The sequence below is a fragment of the Blennius ocellaris genome (genome assembly GCF_963422515.1).
Source record: "Blennius ocellaris genome assembly, chromosome: 12".
NCBI classification, from domain to species: domain Eukaryota; kingdom Metazoa; phylum Chordata; class Actinopteri; order Blenniiformes; family Blenniidae; genus Blennius; species Blennius ocellaris.
In genome coordinates this window covers 2,925,675-2,945,964 of record NC_137661.1, presented here as the reverse complement: position 1 = coordinate 2,945,964, position 20,290 = coordinate 2,925,675, and the positions used below count along the sequence as shown (strand labels likewise).

The 20,290-nt window shown below is 46.7% G+C and overlaps 1 protein-coding gene across 2 annotated transcripts in view; it reads left to right on the top strand.

Annotated features, from left to right (window-relative positions):
• Positions 1 to 20,290, top strand: part of cyfip1 (cytoplasmic FMR1 interacting protein 1) — a 58,719-nt gene that overhangs the window by 11,512 nt on the left and 26,917 nt on the right. Inside the window, exons 2-14 of one of the 2 annotated variants that reach the window (XM_080506126.1) lie at positions 6,435 to 6,555; positions 9,744 to 9,833; positions 10,488 to 10,565; positions 12,671 to 12,772; positions 13,384 to 13,565; positions 15,061 to 15,157; positions 15,614 to 15,742; positions 15,811 to 15,915; positions 17,091 to 17,182; positions 17,391 to 17,508; positions 17,911 to 18,033; positions 18,125 to 18,250; positions 18,334 to 18,500. In XM_080506126.1, the coding sequence (XP_080362252.1) occupies positions 6,439 to 6,555; positions 9,744 to 9,833; positions 10,488 to 10,565; positions 12,671 to 12,772; positions 13,384 to 13,565; positions 15,061 to 15,157; positions 15,614 to 15,742; positions 15,811 to 15,915; positions 17,091 to 17,182; positions 17,391 to 17,508; positions 17,911 to 18,033; positions 18,125 to 18,250; positions 18,334 to 18,500 (1,526 nt within the window). In that variant the 5' untranslated portion in view covers positions 6,435 to 6,438. Of the gene's footprint in view, positions 1 to 6,434; positions 6,556 to 7,319; positions 7,333 to 9,743; positions 9,834 to 10,487; positions 10,566 to 12,670; positions 12,773 to 13,383; positions 13,566 to 15,060; positions 15,158 to 15,613; positions 15,743 to 15,810; positions 15,916 to 17,090; positions 17,183 to 17,390; positions 17,509 to 17,910; positions 18,034 to 18,124; positions 18,251 to 18,333; positions 18,501 to 20,290 lie in introns of those variants that run through there. The other variant, XM_080506127.1, reaches the window with a different exon arrangement.

Below are 20,290 nucleotides of genomic sequence, written 5' to 3'. Positions count from 1 at the left end.
GGCCTTCTTGGCGCACATGACCGACGGAGATTTCAGATCCATGAAGCCTCATCTGTGCTTTACTGTTGCTGAAATGACTCCACGGTGTTTCCCTGCTGCTGCTCTGCTCGCTGGCTGCAAACTGTGGACTGGATTTCCTGAACGGAGGCAGGTCTCAATGAGTCGTGAAATCCATTCCATAGTTTGCAGCCAGCTTGCGGGTTAGCGTTGTAGCACTGTGCTATCCTACTTCTCGTGACATGTCACTGTTTGAACGTGTTTTATGCTCAAAACACCACAAAGCAACACATCAACGTGGATGTTTGCAAAGCCGTTGTACAGCGAGGTGGCCGCCAGACGGCACCGTTTTAAAACGTCAGCTTGCCGAGGAGAGCGGCACAGACCGCGACATCAAACCGATGAAAAGCAGCTCCTCCACTGTAGCAGGCGATTCACACCTCCATGAAGGTGCGTCCTCCTCCGCGCTAAACTCCCTGAAAATAGTCCCAATCATTTGTACTACATTGGTTCTGGAAACACTCCAGTTTGTGCTGCGTTGCTAAAGACTTTCCCCGGGGATTAATAAAGTGATTCTGAGGTTTTAAAGATAGGACTAGTTTATTATGAGATGATGACGTCACACAGACACAGCAGAACCACATCATCTGTAAAAAGCAGAGACGAGATTCTGTGGTCCCCAAACCAGACCCCCTCTGGTCCCTGACTGTGTCTAGTCCTCGAGGTATTCCTTCCACCACCTGATGACATCTCCAGTTGAGATCAGCAAATAACACTGCTCGGGTTCAGATCAGGGACTCCCAGGGACTCCAAGAAGGTTGGGTACTCTGAACTGCTGTTCGGTCCATAGGCCGAGACAACAGTCAGAGACCTGTCCCCTACTCGAAGGCGTAGGGACACGACCCTCTTGTTCACCGGGGTGAACTCCAACACATGGCGGCTGAGCTGTGGGGCAATAAGCAAGCCCACTCCAGCCCGCCGCCTTACACCGCGGGCAACTCCAGAGAAGTGGAGTATCCAGCCCCTGTGGAGGAGCTGGGTTCCAGAGTCCAAGCTGTGAGTGGAGGTGAGCCCGACTATATCTAGACGGTATCTCTCAGCCTCCCACACAAGCTCGGGCTCCTTCCCCCCAGCGAGGTCATGTTCCGTGTCCCAAAAAACAGATTCTGTGTCCAGGGATTGGGCCTTCACGGCCCCTGCCATGGACTGCCACCCATTCCACACTGCACCCAACCCCTAAGAGAAGAGCCCCACGTTGCCCCTTCGGGCTGAGCCTGGCCAGGTCCCGTGGCAAGGGCTCGGCCACCAGGCGCTCTCGTAGGAACCCCAACAAGAGGCCTGGCTCCAGGGCGGTGCCCCGCTGTGCTTTACCAAGCACTCTTCTCTTTCCTTGTTTGTTCATAGGGGTGTGTTGAACTGCTTTTAGTCTTGAATCGTCATTAAGGACCTGTTTGCCTTGAGACCCTACTGGGGGGCATAAAACCCCCGACAACATAGCTCCCAGGATCATTCAGGTACTCAAATGCCCCCACCACGATAAGGTAGCAGTTTAAGGGGGAGTCACCAGGGAGGAGCTCAGAGTAGAGCCGTTGCTCCTCCACATCCAGAAGAGCCAGCTGAGGTGGCTTGGGCATTGGTTTTGGACGCCCCCCTTAGTGAGGTGTTCCGGGCATGTCCCTCTACTAGGAGACCTCGGGGCAGACGGAGGACACACTGGAGGGACTATGTCTCTCTATGGCCTGGGAACACCTTGGGGTGCCACCAGAAGAGCTGGAGGAAGTTTTGGTAACCCGGCCCAGAATAAGCGGTAGATAATGGATGGATGGATGGAGAGATACAACAGCAGTCAAAACATGGGGTATGTCTTACTCACTAAGCCAAATATTTTCCTTCAAATAACTTTGCTGTTAACTAAAGTACTATGTAAGCAGTATACAATCTTCCTCTAATTGGCTCCTATGGTTCTTTTTTTGTTAATTTGATTGAATGCTATCTGGCTGAGAGATCAGATTTTACAGGAACACTGCATAAAGACATCAGAATATTGTCCACGTTCATACGCACCAAGAATACCATGCAATTGATCAATTCCATAATGCTTCACTCTGTCACATTCCCCTTTTAAATGCACATGGTCCCACATCCAGCTTTACCGGGGAATATAGAATATGGATTTGTGAGTTTCAGTAATGGAGGTTGTTCTTTTTTAAAACCACAACAACAAAGAAACTTTGTTGTAGTTTAAATAAAGCCTTGTCTTGTGCTCAGCCATTAATATTAATCTTAAATGGTGTGCGGCAAGCATCACGTGATGATGTTGCATAATAGATATAGACCAGGGGTCGGCAACCCGCAGCTCTTTGGTCCCTCCACTGTGGCTCTTTGGTCCTCCACTGAGGCTCTTTGGTCCTCCACTGTGGCTCTTTGGTCCTCCACTGAGGCTCTTTGGTCCTCCACTGTGGCTCTTTGGTCCTCCACTGAGGCTCTTTGGTCCTCCACTGTGGCTCTTTGGTCCTCCACTGTGGCTCTTTGGTCCTCCACTGTGGCTCTTTGGTCCTCCACTGTGGCTCTTTGGTCCTCCACTGAGGCTCTTTGGTCCTCCACTGTGGCTCTTTGGTCCTCCACTGAGGCTCTTTGGTCCTCCACTGAGGCTCTTTGGTCCTCCACTGTGGCTCTTTGGTCCTCCACTGAGGCTCTTTGGTCCTCCACTGTGGCTCTTTGGTCCTCCACTGTGGCTCTTTGGTCCTCCACTGTGGCTCTTTGGTCCTCCACTGTGGCTCTTTGGTCCTCCACTGTGGCTCTTTGGTCCTCCACTGAGGCTCTTTGGTCCTCCACTGAGGCTCTTTGGTCCTCCACTGAGGCTCTTTGGTCCTCCACTGTGGCTCTTTGGTCCTCCACTGAGGCTCTTTGGTCCTCCACTGAGGCTCTTTGGTCCTCCACTGTGGCTCTTTGGTCCTCCACTGTGGCTCTTTGGTCCTCCACTGTGGCTCTTTGGTCCTCCACTGAGGCTCTTTGGTCCTCCACTGAGGCTCTTTGGTCCTCCACTGTGGCTCTTTGGTCCTCCACTGAGGCTCTTTGGTCCTCCACTGTGGCTCTTTGGTCCTCCACTGTGGCTCTTTGGTCCTCCACTGAGGCTCTTTGGTCCTCCACTGTGGCTCTTTGGTCCTCCACTGTGGCTCTTTGGTCCCTCCACTGTGGCTCTTTGGTCCCTCCACTGTGGCTCTTTGGTCCTCCACTGTGGCTCTTTGGTCCTCCACTGAGGCTCTTTGGTCCTCCACTGTGGCTCATTGGTCCCTCCACTGCGGCTCCTTGAGCCTCGGTCCTACTGCAGTTCATCCTGGAGGGACGTAAGGAGGCAAGGCCACCCAGAGAGGGATGTAAGGAGGCAAAGCCACCCAGAGAGGGACGTATGGAGGCAAAGCCACCCAGAGAGGGACGTAAGGAGGCAAAGCCACCCAGAGCGCAGTCCCTACAAAGAGTGGTAAAATGTAGGGTCGTGAACGACGCGGTGATGTAACGTCATTACAACAATAAAGGATGAAGAACGTAGAATCGCGGCTGCAGGTCATGACAGCGGCTCAACTGGTGTCTGAAGCTGGGAGCTTCCTGTACCTTTCACAGTAAAAGCCGACAGTTCCAGGAGGTTCATTGCAGACTTGTTGAGAGTGACGGAACATTCTAGTGAATTCCACAACAACTACAGGACATTAAAGCCACACCATCACACTCATGGTTCTAACAATCCACATCTCCCACATTTATCTTCCATTTTAATAATGTGTAGCGATAAAGGAGCTGAGAGCTGCAATGCATTATGGGAGTTTCTGTTTGTGGTGTTTTAAATGTAATTATTGGGGTTATGTTAGGTTTGTAGTGTTGCTAATAATTGTGTTGTGTTTTTGTTGCTTAGTTCATGTAGTTTAGTTTATTAGTTGTAAGTTGTCAACCAGCAGTGAAGAAGGTTTTGTGTGTCGTGTCGTCCTGGCATGGTCTGTGGGACTGTCAAAATAAAATAAAACACTCTTTGAGTGTAGTGTTCAGTGGGAAACAGGACCAAATGGCTCTTTGAGCAGTAAAGGTTACTGACCCCTGATGTAGCCATATGGATAACTTCACAAAAACTGGGGATTGTTGTATAATATGACCCCTTTAAGTTCAAACGCAGCACTAAAATAAATGTCACTGATATATATACTGTTATACGTCACATACAACTTCTCAACACTTTTACATGGGTCACGGTCAAAAATATTGTTTTCAGTTTATTGTCCCCAAAATCTCCACACTTTAAAAATGTAAAGAAGCCAGGAAGAGAGAGGACAGACGTTCTTAACTTCTGGGTATTCCAGGTATGGAGACATTTATTACTGTTGGAAAACCTTTAGAGAGTGAATATATCACCCCTTTAAAGCAGGAGTGTAAAAATCATTTCACCCCAGGAGCCAAATTTTACCCTTTTCTATCACGTTGGGGCGAAAGTATGGAAGTAAAACTGTGCCATCAGATTCTGTATGTATCTGTTTTTGCTTCTGATTTTTTTTCAACATCTAAAAATATTCAGTGTGTAAAAATTCAACTGCAAAAAATGAATTTTGTTTGCAAAAAAAATTCAGAGTTAGAAATTCGAATTCAGAATCTGATGGCACAGTTTTACTTCCATACTAAAGTTCAAGCGTTCATAGCGGCGTCGCTTTTTGAGGCGACACCCACCCTCTAAATGTTTGTATTTTAGTGTATTGAATTGGTTTTTTGTCAATGAATGAAATAAAAACTAAACAAAAAATCTGATTGACTGTCCCAGTGTCGCTCTCACCGGCGTCGCTCTCAGCGGCGTCGCTCTCACCGGCGTCGCTCTCACCGGCGTCGCTGCTCTCAGCGGCGTCGCTCTCAGCGGCGTCGCTCTCAGCAGCGCGGCGTCGCTCTCAGCGGCGGCGTCGCCCTCAGCGGCGTCGCTCTCAGCAGTGTTGCAAGGCAGTGAGCTTTCACTGCTGCTGTACTGATGCTTCACTTTAGGTTTGAGTATAGTTATAGTGTAGTTATGTCCACTACTCTGAAACACAAAAAGGCTGCATAAATAAGCAATAGCAGTTAATTTCACACTTTATTTTTCATTTTACAAAGTCGTCTTGCGGGCCAGATTGGACCCCCTGCTGGGCCGGTTCTGGATCCCACAGGTACCGAGACACCCAGAGGCATCTTGAACTTTTAATGTCAAAATGGCTGCTGCTTTTCACAGCCTGGTGCACGAGGCTGTTCACCACTGATAGTGAGCGTGAGCTGGTCAGACCGGAGTGAGACCGCTTAGTTTTACCTGCTGATGATGTGTTGTTGCCATAGTAATTCTAATGCAATTAGTAATTCCCTATTAGTGCTTTGTTGCAGTCTGGATCTTCTGTAGTTGTTATTTTAATCAAACATTTTTGCATGGACTTTTGCACTGGTTCAGTCATTTATAACCAACGTGTCTCTTTTATTCATCTCACTAAAAGATGAATGGGTGGAAAATCTAACGTTGAAGCAAAAAGAAGACTCGCCCACTAATAAATGCCACTATGAAATTCATTGATGCAGCAGTTTTAGTTTTTATGTCTCTGATCCTCTGGTGTTTGTCACTGTGTGGCCCTGATGTGATAAACAGCCAGTGCCATGCTTTTGTGCCGGTGCGGCTCGGTGGCAGTGGATTGTCTGCCTCACTGTAGATCCTGATTGCAGTGGGACTTTTGATTGTGTGGTGCCAGTGATAGCCAGTCAGCAACAAAGTGAGAATGCAAACCCAAGCATACCGCTCGCCGCCACTTAACGATGCGTCTACACTCTATTTAGATTCGGATATCACCAAGTTGTGTTGACGTTTTTTTTTTAATTTGCTTGATCTGAAGGGAAACTTGGAGGTAAGTCACAAAGCCTCCATTGTGCCAAATGCTGATGTTGCTGCAAAACCGTGACCAGGTGAAGGTGAAGCACGTGAAAAGTGTCGAGACCCACAGATGAACACACACAGAGGAAATTGACCCCACAGTTACAAATACTGGAAAAACTGTCCAGAGCTGAAGCTGCTCGGTTTAGTTTCAGGTGAAGATTTGCTCATCTGCCCCTCTGAAATGCCACAGGGGCCATACCTGTGACTCGTCTGTGGCTGTGACTCGTCAGTGGCTGTGACTCGTCAGTGGCTGCTTCCTCTGGCTCCACCGTTGCAAGATGCAATTTGAATTTCACATTGAAACTTCTCAACGTCTCCCACAGCTGCCATTCTGTCACTCTACAAAAGCATCTTTTCCCTCGGCCTCGGCTGAACTGCTTTGTCTTTACACTGCTGAGGCGCTGCCTCACCTAACATCTGGTTCAACAAGTAAACATCTGGTTCAACAAGTACAGAGTGCAGCCAGCTCAAGTCCTGCTCATTTTGTACTCAACATAATGTACTTTGGCTCTTCCAGCACCATGGCGTCCACCGTGACCTTAGAGGACGCTCTCTCCAATGTGGACCTGCTGGAGGAGCTGCCGCTCCCGGACCAGCAGCCCTGCATCGAGCCGCTGCCCTCCTCCGTCATGTACCAGGTGAGCACCACCCCTCCCCTCCTCCGTCATGTACCAGGTGAGCACCACCCCTTCCCTCCTCCGTCATGTACCAGGTGAGCGCCACCCCTCCCCTCCTCCGTCATGTACCAGGTGAGCACCACCCCTCCCCTCCTCCGTCATGTACCAGGTGAGCGCCACCCCTCCCCTCCTCCGTCATGTACCAGGTGAGCGCCACCCCTCCCCTCCTCCGTCATGTACCAGGTGAGCGCCACCCCTCCCCTCCTCCGTCATGTACCAGGTGAGCGCCACCCCTCCCCTCCTCCGTCATGTACCAGGTGAGCGCCACCCCTCCCCTCCTCCGTCATGTACCAGGTGAGCGCCACCCCTCCCCCCCTCCGTCATGTACCAGCTGAGCGCCACCCCTCCCCTCCTCTGTCATGTACCAGGTGAGCGCCACCCCTCCCCTCCTCCGTCATGTACCAGGTGAGCGCCACCCCTCCCCTCCTCCGTCATGTACCAGGTGAGCGCCACCCCTCCCCTCCTCCGTCATGTACCAGGTGAGCGCCACCCCTCCCCTCCTCCGTCATGTACCAGGTGAGCGCCACCCCTCCCCTCCTCCGTCATGTACCAGGTGAGCGCCACCCCTCCCCTCCTCCGTCATGTACCAGATGAGCGCCACCCCTCCCCTCCTCCGTCATGTACCAGGTGAGCGCCACCCCTCCCCTCCTCCGTCATGTACCAGGTGAGCGCCACCCCTCCCCCCCTCCGTCATGTACCAGCTGAGCGCCACCCCTCCCCTCCTCCGTCATGTACCAGGTGAGCACCACCCAATGCTGCTGGCCTCGTTTGACCTCCAGCCTTGGTCAACACGGAGAGGAAGGGGCTTCCACCGCTGGTTCACATGCTACCTGGTTCTTCTGAGATCACTTCTGCTTGGACACACACACACACACACACACACACACACACACACACACACACACACACACACACACACACACACACACACACACACACACACACACACACACACACACACACACACACACACAGAAGCAAGTGATTTATTAGTTCCTGTTATACGGGACTTGCTCGGTGATGGCGTACACAACATCTGCATTTTGTTTCCTGTTCTACAAATGCAGCTGTCACAGTAGAGGTCATAGTATTGTATAGTATAGTATAGTATAGTATAGTATTGTATAGTAGTATAGTCACATTGTATCTGACTTCGCTCATCATAAACCGGACCACTCTCTCTGCCACCCTGCCAGTTTTATCATGAATGCAAAACAGTTTTGGTTTTTTTCCCCAACATTGTGTGTTGATATGGATTATTCAGCTCCTGCCACCTTCACCAGTACTTGCTCTCTCTCCATATATATGTATATATTCAGTACTTTTCAAGTACTTGTATGTGCAAAAAAATCCTTGAAAGTGAACCTAAATCCAATCCGACATCATCAGTGGGTTGAAACTAACCGGTCCCATCCCAGCTCACATTCCCCATTAGTGAGCTGCAGGTTGGATTCTCTTCTCCACATGCCAAAGTGTCCTTGAGCAAGACATCGAACCCCAAATTGCGCCAAACGACGGTGCCTTGCCTAGCCGCAGCCTCCACTGGTGTGTGAATGTGATTAACGATGTAAAGCGCTTTGGGACTGCTCACGCAGATGAAAGGCACCATATAAGGGAAGTCCATGGGTTTTTTTTTTTTTTTTTTTTTTTTATTTCTTAAGGTTCAGGGACCTTGTGTAGTGTCGCAGACACTTGGCAGTGTGATATAATGCAAACTTGAAAAGCAAGGATAATAATTTTGAAGCATGTTCACCATAAAGACAATTAGCAGTATATCCATATTTCAGTATAATTACAACAATGACATCTTTTTTTAATTAAAGTTTAACAGCCAGCATGAAACATCCAACATTATCACATTTTGTGCAATCAAATCAAATCAAGCCTCATCGTCATGGATCTTTCTGATTTGACTTGTCTGAAGCCTAAAACATTAAACAATTAAAAACCATAAATCCATTTGTCCAGTACTAAACATCCACACAGTGGCATTGTGATGGTTAACGTAAACAAACCTTGGTCAATTGATACTGTTTTATTAGAAATATTTGCCAATTATAAATGAAGTGAACTCTTGTAAAACACTGAACTGAGCCATGTCCAATCAAATCTAGTACCGTATTTTCCGCCCTATAAGGCGCACCTAAATACCTCAAATTTTCTCAAAAGCTGCCAGTGCACCTTATATATGGACGATTGTTCTACTCCAGGCTGCTATTTGACAGCTGAACAACTAGAAGCTTTTATTTTGACAACTCTAACTTCGCAACTGGATCTTCAGAGCGGACGACACTCCGCACAACATCTTAATCACTCATGGTTGCACACCAACATTCTAACAAACCAAAATAACCTAGATGAAATAATGACTCCCTAAACTGGGGAACAAAAACACATAAACACAATCAACACAACACCAAGCCCAACAACAACCCACAATAACCTCCAACAACACAAAACATGAATTTGTCGCTGCAAGGCATGATGGGACATCATGCCTTGCAGCGACAAATTCAACCTGAGCTCCTCAGTGCAGCCGATAGAAACTCCCATAATTCATTGCAGCTGTTTGTGGTGTTTTAAATGCAATTATTGGGGGTTATATTTGGTTTGTGGTGTCGGTAATAATTGTGTTGTGTTGTGTTTTTGTTGCTTAGTTCATGTAGTTTAGTTTATTATTATTATTATTATTATTACCGGTAGTTGTAAGTTGTCAACCAGTAGTGAAGAAGGTTTTGTGTGTAGTGTCCTCCTGGCATAGGCTGCAGGTAGACTATCAAAATAAAGTGTGTGCACCTCTCTGGGTGTTAGAATCAGTGGAAAATGTAACTTAATGGCTTTGAGCTATAAAGGTTACTGACCACTGGTCTATTCCATGCGCCTTATAGGGCGGTGCGCCTTATATATGAATGAAGTTGTAAATTATGTCAATCAATGTAGGTGCGCCTTATAACCCGGTGCGCCTTATAGGGCAGAAAATACGGTACTTATAAAGCAGTTTGTTTTTTTTCCTTCAGTGGCATCTGTTGTCACATCGGGGTGAAGACAGGGACTTGTGCATCTCCAGGGAAAACAGAACTACCAGCTGACATCAGTGTGAACATTGTTGACTGAGAGCGCTTTGCCTTGTGTTCTCTGTCTTCCCACAGCCCAACTTCAACACCAACTTTGAGGACAGGAATGCGTTTGTCACTGGCATCGCCAGGTACATCGAGCAGGCCACCGTCCACTCCAGCATGGTACGCCTCAGCAGCCTCGCAACACCTTTCCTCTCTTCAGCATGACAGTGAAGCACACCTTTTTGAACACGTCCTGAAATCAAAAAACAATAGTTTAACAGGTCTGCTCTCTCTGTCCTTGTATTGCTTTTATTTGAGATATGCAAAATCCCAAACCTTGGGCCCTCCTTGGGCTCTGGGCGTCAAAGTGTCCCCCGCCTCCAGGTCGGGGGCCGCCAGAGTAAAACATTCGAATGCGACGTGTTCACAAATACTTGCTTGGACAGGAGATTCACTAAAAAGGTGCTGGAGCATGACTGAAAACAGGTATAATGAGAGAACTGTCAGCCACTGCTTGGTTGGAATTGGAAATAGAAGAAGTGAAGCTCTCCAGGGACAGACGGAGGCTTTGGACCTTCTAATAACAGTGTCTCATTAGTGAGGGGTAATTACACTGGGTCAGAATAAAGCTGCACTGTGCTGGCAGGTGTGGCTTGAAAGCAGCAGTGCAGCTATCTGCTGCCCCCCCCCCCACTGTGACCAATGACTTCCATAGGAAGCAATGGCGCTTTGATGTGTGTCTCTGTTAGGATGTGCTTTGATGTGTTCCATAAAATGTCTTCCACTATTTAAAGCAAAGTTTGTAGTTTTTTTCCATCTCTACTGTGTTGCTAGAATGACATGCTGGAGGAGGGGCAGGAGTACGCCATCATGCTGTACACCTGGAGGAGCTGCTCCCGGGCCATACCTCAGGTAAACACCCTCACTTATCCACATCACATATATGGCTCGGTATTCTTTTTTGTTTTGACTAATTCATTAACGGAAATGACAAACATTTACAGATTCTGCCTTCTGTAAGCAGATTGTATTGTGCTGCAGGACATGCGATGTTAAAAGTTCTTATCTTGAGAATCCCTTTTGTGTGACGAGCAAATGAACTAGTTAGTTAAGAGGGAGTCAAATGTACATGTTGCTCTTCTGGGTTGTTACAGGCCCTCTGTGACTCACAATGTCTGCTGAGTTTTGCTTGTCTGTCTTATCCCACATACTCTTTTTAAACTGTTACAGTGTCTTTTTTTGCATTATTTTTCTGAGAAGGTTCAGGTTTTCGATGATTTGAACCTTCCTCTTGATATCAAGTTGCAGGAATGTCAATGTTCCTTGATGCTGAGCACCATATAACAAATATAGATGCAAACGTTTTCCATTCCCTTATTGTAGCTCTAAAACTAGAAATGACACAGAATGTTAAGTTGGTTCATGGCATAACTTCAGTGGTTCCTTTAGCTTCAAGCTGTTAAAAGACCATGAGTTACTTTCTTGTGGTTTTATCGGAAATATGTCCTAACATTAATTCAGCATCTGCTTCTCTGCAATGATATTTTAAATAAGTACTTTTTTTGTACAATTTGTCTGTGGCTCATTCATTTTTATCCTTGCTATAATAACATCTGGTTCAATACCACGTGTGCTTTTGAGTGAATGAAAGCTATGTTGTTAGTTTAATGGAGATCAACTGCAAGCCATATGAGTGACTTTTATTTGTGTCTCATTCTAGTTTGACCAAAGCAATTAGACTATTTCACTAAGTTGACTTTGAGTAGCTTGTGCTGAAATACTTGTAAACTATGGAATCACAGGATTGCCAAAATTAAATAAGAAATAAATGTGGAAATATAAAGAGAATCAAAAAATATACAAAGGTAATCATATTCTTTTTCTATCTAGTCTTTGCCATGTTGTCAAAGCTTCTCCTGTTTTGTCTTTGTCTTCTCCATTTGCTTTTTGTCATTACTTTTACTGGATGAGTCGTCTGGAAAAGACCAGCGCAATACGAAGCTAATCAGCAAGAGCTGCATTAAGAATAAGTTTGAAGTATTTAATTTAGTTTTCCTTTTACACATTTCTTATTTCTTGTACAATATTGTAAATAGAATTTCTTTGTTTTGGTAACAAAAGTATTTTGTTTGATAAAGAATCCGCCGGTTATGTTGGTTTCGGTGTAATGTGGGCGTGTCCAGTCGTCGTCGTATTTATATTTCCGGGTTTACCGATGAACGACAATTGTTGTGTGACTAAGGCCGGCACATGGTGGCTATGTAGCAGCCTATTGTCAGTTCATCCACCTCCGTCACATTTAACTTTCCCTCTTTTACTTCAAATAAATGTGCATATGAGTCCACTTCCTGCTGCTACATAGCCACTGTGCAACACGTCACCCTGGACAGACAGCTCTTGATGATTAGCATCGTATTGCTCTGGTCTTTTCCAGACGACTTGACTCATCCAGTAAATGCAATGACAAAAAACAAATGGAAAACACAAAGACAAAATGGAACGCTCAATAGGTAAAATGTTACATGATCATATCTCTATATAGTGTTTCGCCTGCTGTTCCCAGTACAATACTGACATTTTGCACAATTATGAGACAAAACAGTTTTCTATACTAATGTTCAGGTAATAAAATATGCTGAAATGTACTTTTCGTCCCTTGATGGTCACAAAAAGCTAATTTCTTGTTTTTACGAAAAAACACAACGCAAGTCTGTGTTTTTTCTCTGCCATCGTCAACATGCGTCTCATCTCCCTAAACACTGCTTGGAACCAAGTGGAAATGTTATTTTTATTATTGTGACAGCAGAGTACTTTCCACAGAATCTTTAAAACGGAGCGATAACATTCTTCGTTGAAACAGTGACATGTATTTTGTGTTTATTATAACATTTTTGGTGTAAATAAATCTTTTAAGAATGGCTCTGCAAAGACGCTTGTTTTGGATGGGAAGAATCTTTTGTTTGTGGCAGTCTTAATATCAATGTTAAATATTTTACCCCCCCACCCCCCTTTCTTAGGTGAAATGCAATGAACAGCCGAACCGAGTGGAGATCTACGAGAAGACTGTGGAGGTCCTGGAGCCAGAGGTCACCAAGCTGATGAACTTCATGTACTTCCAGGTAGATGCTGATCACCACTGAACACTCTCTGTATCTGCATCTCTTCAACCATCTCAATCATCTGTATCCGTACTTGCAGTGGGCGGGGCCTACACAAGAATTGGGCGGGGCTCAGTAGAAACTGGGTGTGGCTAAATCGCTACATTCTTTTAAGTCTGAAATTGATTGATCAGAAGTTACTTTATTTATTGTTTATTTGAAAACTATTTACAGAACAGCCTCAGAATTGAGATTCAATGTTTTATATATAAAAACACTGTGTGTGTGTGTGTGTGTGTGTGTGTGTGTGTGTGTGTGTGTGTGTGTGTGTGTGTGTGTGTGTGTGTGTGTGTGTGTGTGTGTGTGTGTGTGTGTGTGTGTGTGTGTGTGTGTGTGTGTGTGTGTGTGTGTGTAGGGAGGGTGGGCTGTGTGTGACGGCCAATCAGAGTCTGAAGACAGTCAGTTACCAAACGAGGATTTTCCTTCAGCATAAGCACGGATATTGACGAATAAACTCATATTATGCTCATAATCGTAAAAAAAATTCATTATGCGTATGAATCTGGATCCCTACTGAATAATCTTTGTTTTCTACAATAAACATTATTGTTGGTCTCTTCTGTGACTCCCAGCGCACCGCTATCGACCGTTTCTGTGGCGAAGTGCGTCGTCTGTGCCACACGGAGCGCAGGAAGGACTTTGTGTCCGAGGCGTACCTCCTCACCCTGGGGAAGTTCATCAACATGTTCGCTGTGCTGGACGAGCTGAAGAACATGAAGTGCAGTGTCAAGAACGACCACTCGGCATACAAAAGGTACCCACTTCTCTCCATACACTCACACTGCTGCTACCATTGACGGCCACAAGGTGGCAGCATTTGTCAGCAAGCCTGAAGAACATTGTCCCAGTCTGCTCATTTATCAGTTTGATAAAATACAAAATATGTGTTTACATGTGAAGCAATGAAAATGTTGTTGGATTCTTTTGGAGCCATCGTGTATGGAATCACAGGAGTGCCAACATTAAAAGGAAATACACGTAGAAATATATAGAGAATCAGTAATACAAAAAACATACAAAGGTAGTTGTATTCTTTTTCTATCTTTTCTTTGATTATTCCATTTTCTCTTTGTGTTTTCCATTTGTTTTTTGTCATTGCATTTACTGGATGAGTCAAGTCGTCTGGAAAAGACCAGAGCAATACGATGCTTGTCATCAAGAGCTGTGGGCGGGTCCGTCTGTCCAGGGTGACGTGTTGCACAGTGGCTATGTAGCAGCAGGAAGTGGACTCATATGCACATTTATTTGAAGTAAAAGAGGGAAAGTTAAATGTGACGGAGGTGGATGAACTGACAATAGGCTGCTACATAGCCACCATGTGCCGGCCTTAGTCACACAACAATTGTCGTTCGTCGGTAAACCCGGAAATATAAATACGACGACGACTGGACACGCCCACATTACACCGAAACCAACATAACCGGCGGATTCTTTATCAAACAAAATACTTTTGTTACCAAAACAAAGAAATTATATTTACAATATTGTACAAGAAATAAGAAATGTGTAAAAGGAAAACTTCTTTGGTGAAGAGTTGCTCACAAACAAACAAATTCTTTGTCAATGAAAAAAACACTTTGATAGATAGATAGATAGATACTTTAATGGTCTCCAAGAGAAATTCACTTTGGGGATGTATATGAACCCCAAATAGCACTTTTATGATGTTTAAAGCACAGAAAAGTCGATTTAGTGTAATATAGGACCTTTAAATACAAGCTGTTACTGTCTCTAGTAGGCAGAGGCAGACAACAGGCATCTCATGACTGATCATTTATTTGACATGTGAATCCCAATAATGTATATTTATGTGCATTTATATGAACACAATTTTACACAAGTTGTTGTGTAAATGTACTAATATTCCCACTGCTATATATGAACACGCATGCTACACGTGCACACAAGCAATATTCATTCATGCCTGAGTAAAATTACATTTAAAAAATAAAATAACAATATTTCAAGACCACCTTGGGAATTTCTGGGTGTGTCTTATTGTGACCCGACAAATATCTTTGGATTTCAGTAACTCAATAAAGAGTTATTAAATGATTCCGATGATGTCTGAAACACCCCAGGTCACAATTTTGAACTCTCAAGATTTTGTAGGAGATTTTGGCTATGAATCAAATGTATCTGTAGGAACTACACAATTGTACACTCTGTCTGGCCATGAATGACGGAATAAAGGTGGTTGGTGTACTCCGACAGAAACCACTAAAACAATGTTTCACGTCTCTGCACAGAGCTGCTCAGTTCCTCAGGAAGATGTCTGAACCTTCATCCATCCAGGAGTCTCAGAACTTGTCCATGTTCTTGGCAAACCACAACAAAATCACACAGGTTGGTTTTGAGTGTGTCACGAAACACACAAGCATTTCTCTGTGTTCTTGTGTTTCCAGATACAAGCAGTGGTATTTTATTGATTTCTCATGTATGAGAAACGATCACAACAAGCTCTATTAAACAGAAGGTTCACTTTAGTTGAGTCTCTTGGTAGTGAAGTCACTGCCACAGACCTAAAACGACAGATACTGACAAGACAGCGTGATTTGTTTGAGTTTTTTTATCATGTATCTTTTGTTGAAATTAAAATTACGACTGTTACGGGGTGGGCGCCCCATGCGCTGGCCCCCGTCAGCTATCCTAGAAATGATCAACGTTAATACACAGCGCTCCCTAATGAATGTAAAACGGAAATCATGGTGGGATGCGGCCCCGCCCTCACGGAGTTCTCTGGAGTCGGGCTCGTCCCACCACCTTCAGTCTTTAAAGACCTCTGCTGTGTTTTCTTGTCAGTCGTTGCAGCAGCAGCTTGAAGTCATCAACGGATACGAAGAGCTGCTGGCAGACATCGTCAACCTGTGTGTCGATTACTACGACAACAAGTTGTACCTCACTCCCAGTGAAAAACACATGCTTCTCAAGGTAAGTGGAGCTGTGCCCCGACACTGGTGTACTGGAACATTATTTATGGATCTGCTCCACTTCCTCAGGTTATGGGCTTCGGCTTGTACCTCATGGACGGGAACAGCAGCAACATCTACAAACTCGACGCCAAGAAGCGGATCAACCTCAGCAAGATCGACAAGTTCTTTAAGGTACATGTTCTAGCAGGTCATCACTCTGCAACACATCACTGTCTCTCGAATTTTACTTTTGTAAACTGAAGTTGGAATAAAAAGATGAGGGGGAAGGATGTGTCCCATATTAGCAGAAATATACATTTAAAAAAAATCACAACCAGCTCTACTCTGTTCACTCGTCACATATGATCAAATGAAACATATTTTTACAGAATAATTCCATCCATCCATTCATCCATCGTCCACCGCTTATCCAGGCTGGGTTGCGGAGGCAGCAGTCTGAGCAGAGTTGCCCAGACTTCCCTCGCCCCAGACTCTTCCTCCAGCTCTTCTGGTGGCACCCCAAGGTGTTCCCAGGCCATAGAGAGACATAGTCCCTCCAGCGTGTCCTGGGTCTGTCCTGAGGCCTCCTACCAGAGGGACATGATGGAACACCTCCCTAGGGAGGCGTCTGGGGGGCGTCTGAGACAGATGCCTGAACCTCCTCAGCTGCTCCTCTGGATGTGGAGGAGCAGCGGCTCTACTCCGAGCTCCTCCCTGGTGACTGTGCTCCTCCACCTATCTCTAAGGGTGACTGAGCTCCTCCACCTATCTCTAAGGTGACTGAGCTCCTCATCCTATCTCTAAGGTGACTGAGCTCCTCACCCTATCTCTAAGGTGACTGAGCTCCTCCCCCTATCTCTAAGGTGACTGAGCTCCTCACCCTATCTCTAAGGGTGACTGAGCTCCTCACCCTATCTCTAAGGATGACTGAGCTCCTCACCCTATCTCTAAGGGTGACTGAGCTCCTCACCCTATCTCTAAGGGTGACTGAGCTCCTCACCCTATCTCTAAGGGTGACTGAGCTCCTCCCTCTAAGGGAGTCTTATGATCTAACAACGCCCGATAGGACTCTTTCTTCAGCGTGACGGCCTCCCTTACTTCTGGTTTCCACCACCGGGTTCGGGAGTTGCCGCCACAACAGGCACCAGAGACCCTGCGGCCCCTCTGACATCTTTTTTAATTTTTCACAAACAATGTTATGACTAATTATTTGATCTGCTTGATCATCTTTAGAATCCTCCATACACAAACTTTTTCCTCCACACAGCTCCTCTCACTGAGCAGCAAAATGAAAAGAAAGGCAAAAACCCACTTTGGACCATTTAGTGTGAAACTACTGATGTATGTTTTGTGCTCCGTGTTCACAGCAACTCCAGGTGGTCCCCCTGTTTGGTGACATGCAGATCGAGTTGTCCCGGTACATCAAGACCAGCGCTCACTTTGAAGAAAACAAAAATCGGTGATTAGAAAACATCTATCTTTATTTGTCACTGCCAGTGTCATTCACAACCTGTAGACAGAGACGTGAATTCAGTAGAAACTTAGAAATGACAGAGATGGTTCAAGAAAGAATGAAGATGTGAAGGAATCCATGAAAAAATGCCAGAATGTTTTTCTCTGAATGGTTCTTGTGCCTCTGTGCCTGACGTCCTGGATCTCTTCTCCAGGTGGACTTGCACCTCTACATCCAGCAGCCCGCAGTACAACATCTGTGAACAGATGATTCAGATCAGAGAGGATCACATGCGCTTCATCTCCGAGCTGGCTCGTTACAGCAACAGTGAGGTGAGAATGGAGGAAATCTGCAGCTTTCCAGTTGCGAGATGGTGTTTGATGCATGTTTGTGTTTGTTTTTCTACTAAGAGTGACTTAATGTGTTCCATAACTGGCTTTCTGCACACAACACGGGCTGTTTCAGCCTCTGGTGTCAGCTGTACAGGCTCTTTCCTATGTGATGGATATTTGAACTCTCAGCAGTGATGTAACAGGCTTTTCAGCAGACGTCTTGACTCACTCCGTGGGTTTGCAGGGATCCTAATTCAATGGGATTCACATGGAAATTGTAGATCGCAGAGGGCAGGAATGTTTAAAGTACTGAAGGGACCTTCACAGCATTGGACTGTTATAATACAGGATTGTTTTGGGGCGTGCAATTAAGCCAAGATGTGTTTATCTGTCTCCATGAAGGTGGTGACTGGTTCAGGGCGTCAAGAAGCACAAAAGACTGATTCTGAGTACAGGAAACTGTTTGACTTGGCCCTGCAGGGCATGCAGCTGCTCTCTCAGTGGAGCGCTCATGTTATGGAAGTGGTAAGGAGGCAAACATCGGACAGAAGAGATAACTCCCCGTATTAATGTCTTCTGTACATTCACCTTTATAAACTTTCCCCTTTGCCCTCAGTACTCCTGGAAACTGGTTCATCCGACAGACAAATACTCCAACAAAGAGTGTCCCGATAATGCTGAAGAGTATGAGAGAGCAACCCGATACAACTACACCAGCGAGGAGAAGTTTGCCCTTGTGGAGGTGTGTAGTAACATAGACTTTACTGTGAAGTTTCCTTTGAACCAGCAGGCCTGTCTGTTGCTGAGTGTTGTGCTTGTCGGCAGGTGATGGCCATGATTAAGGGCCTGCAGGTGCTGATGGGTCGCATGGAGAGCGTGTTCAATCACGCCATCCGTCACACCATCTACTCGGCTCTGCAGGACTTTGCTCAGGTGACTCTGCGGGACCCGCTACGACAGGCCATCAAGAAGAAGAAGAACGTCATTCAGAGGTACGGATGTCAAAACGGTAAAAAAAAATTCAGATAACAAAATGCCACCACATATGGAAAATCTACATTTATTTCTTCATGCCACATTAAAGCGACGCAAAACTCAGATTTCAAATCCATTAAAATAAAATAGTTCTATTTCCTCCCTGCTGACCGCCTTAAAGCACTGAATGTTCCCTTTGAGTATGCGTACCAACGATGTCACCTGTGACCCCTGGGTGACCCAAGAAAGGTCATAAGTTCTGGTGTCACCTGAGGCCCGTGCCACGCATCCCGCTGCTTCCACAGCTGCAGTAGAAATTCGGTGCTATCAGTCCGTCGCTCGGAGCCTCTGACGTGTCGGTCGGAGCAGCAGGGATTCTCCCTCCAGAGGCTGACAGTGGTGGATTTGTTTTGTTGGTTTGAGACCCGGTGCGGTCTACAGACGGTTCCTAAGGGGGGGCTTTGGTTTTCCCTGAGAGAAACCGCCAATCCTCTGGGCCTGGATGCGCCGGCGCACCCTTGGCCAGAGGGCCTCCTTTACGCCTTTCCACCGCGACCTCTGATTCAGCAGACAATTCAGAGAGTTCTCCAAGAGGGTCCACATGTTGCTGGTGGCCAGCTTGGACATGGTTCCCCTTGCTGCGGAGACCCTGTTTCACCGATCCAGGTTGTCTCCCCGACTGGTAAGGTCTGTTGTCCCAGCAGGGGGGTTTGGCCACGGAAAGGCCCAACTCCCTACTGAGTGGATGTGCGGAGCCTGACGGGCATGCCATCCTGAACGCCAGAGCGCAGTGCACTCGGCTCCAGTACGCCAACAGGTGGAAGTTGTTTGTGGAATTGTGCCAGAGCCTTGGGGACGACCCGGTGTTTTGCTCTGTGCCCGAGGGTCTGGAGTTCCTGCAGTCTCTCCTCGATGTGGGTCGGACTCCGTCCACCTTGAAAGTCTATGCGGCTGCAATATTGGACCGACATGCTGAGGTCGACAATGGCACAGTGGGGGGCCACGGCCTTGTGGCTTTGTTTCTCAAGGGGGCTCTGAGACTTCACCCCCCCAGGGCGCCACGAGCCCCGACATGGGACCTGCACTTGGTGCTGAATAGCTTGTGCCAGCCTCCCTTTGAGCCCCTGGCCAGGGCGGAGCCACAGTGGGTGGCACGAAAGACAGCGCTTTTACTCGCCGTCGTCTCGGCCAAAGGTGTCGGCGAGTTGCCTGCGTTGTCGGTCAGCCCGTGGTGTCTGAGGTGGCCCCCCGGTGGTACGGGTGTCACATTGTGGCCGGACGCTGCTTTTATCCCCAAGGTGCTGGCCGGTTCCAATTTCATTCAGCCTGTACGGCTTGTGCTGTCTGATCCCCGTCAGGGGAAGATGGGCCCAGGTCAAAACTCTTATGCCCGGTCAGGGTCCTGAGATTTCATGTTGACGGCACCGCAGCCACACCCACGTCTGCACAGCTTTTTGTGTTATGGGGGTCCCAACCAAGGCTCTGCGCTGTCCAAGCAGCGCACCATTCTTATCAGGTGTCAAGCCGCCCTGTACCATCGGGCGTGCGTTGTCATACTACCAGGGATGTATCTACATCTTGGGCTGCCTTTCAGGGAGTGCCTGACGCCCTGCACATTTTCCAGGTTCTACAATGTGGATGTCCCTACTCCTCATCCACTGGGCGTAGTCCTTCAGTCTTCGGAGGCTTCTCAGTAAGGTTGGTGCTGGGATTCCTCCTGACTACGCTGGTAGGAGTCATTCGGTGCTTTCAGCAGGGATGAAACAGACGGTTCTATGAATCCTGAATGACCGCCAGAGCGTCATGT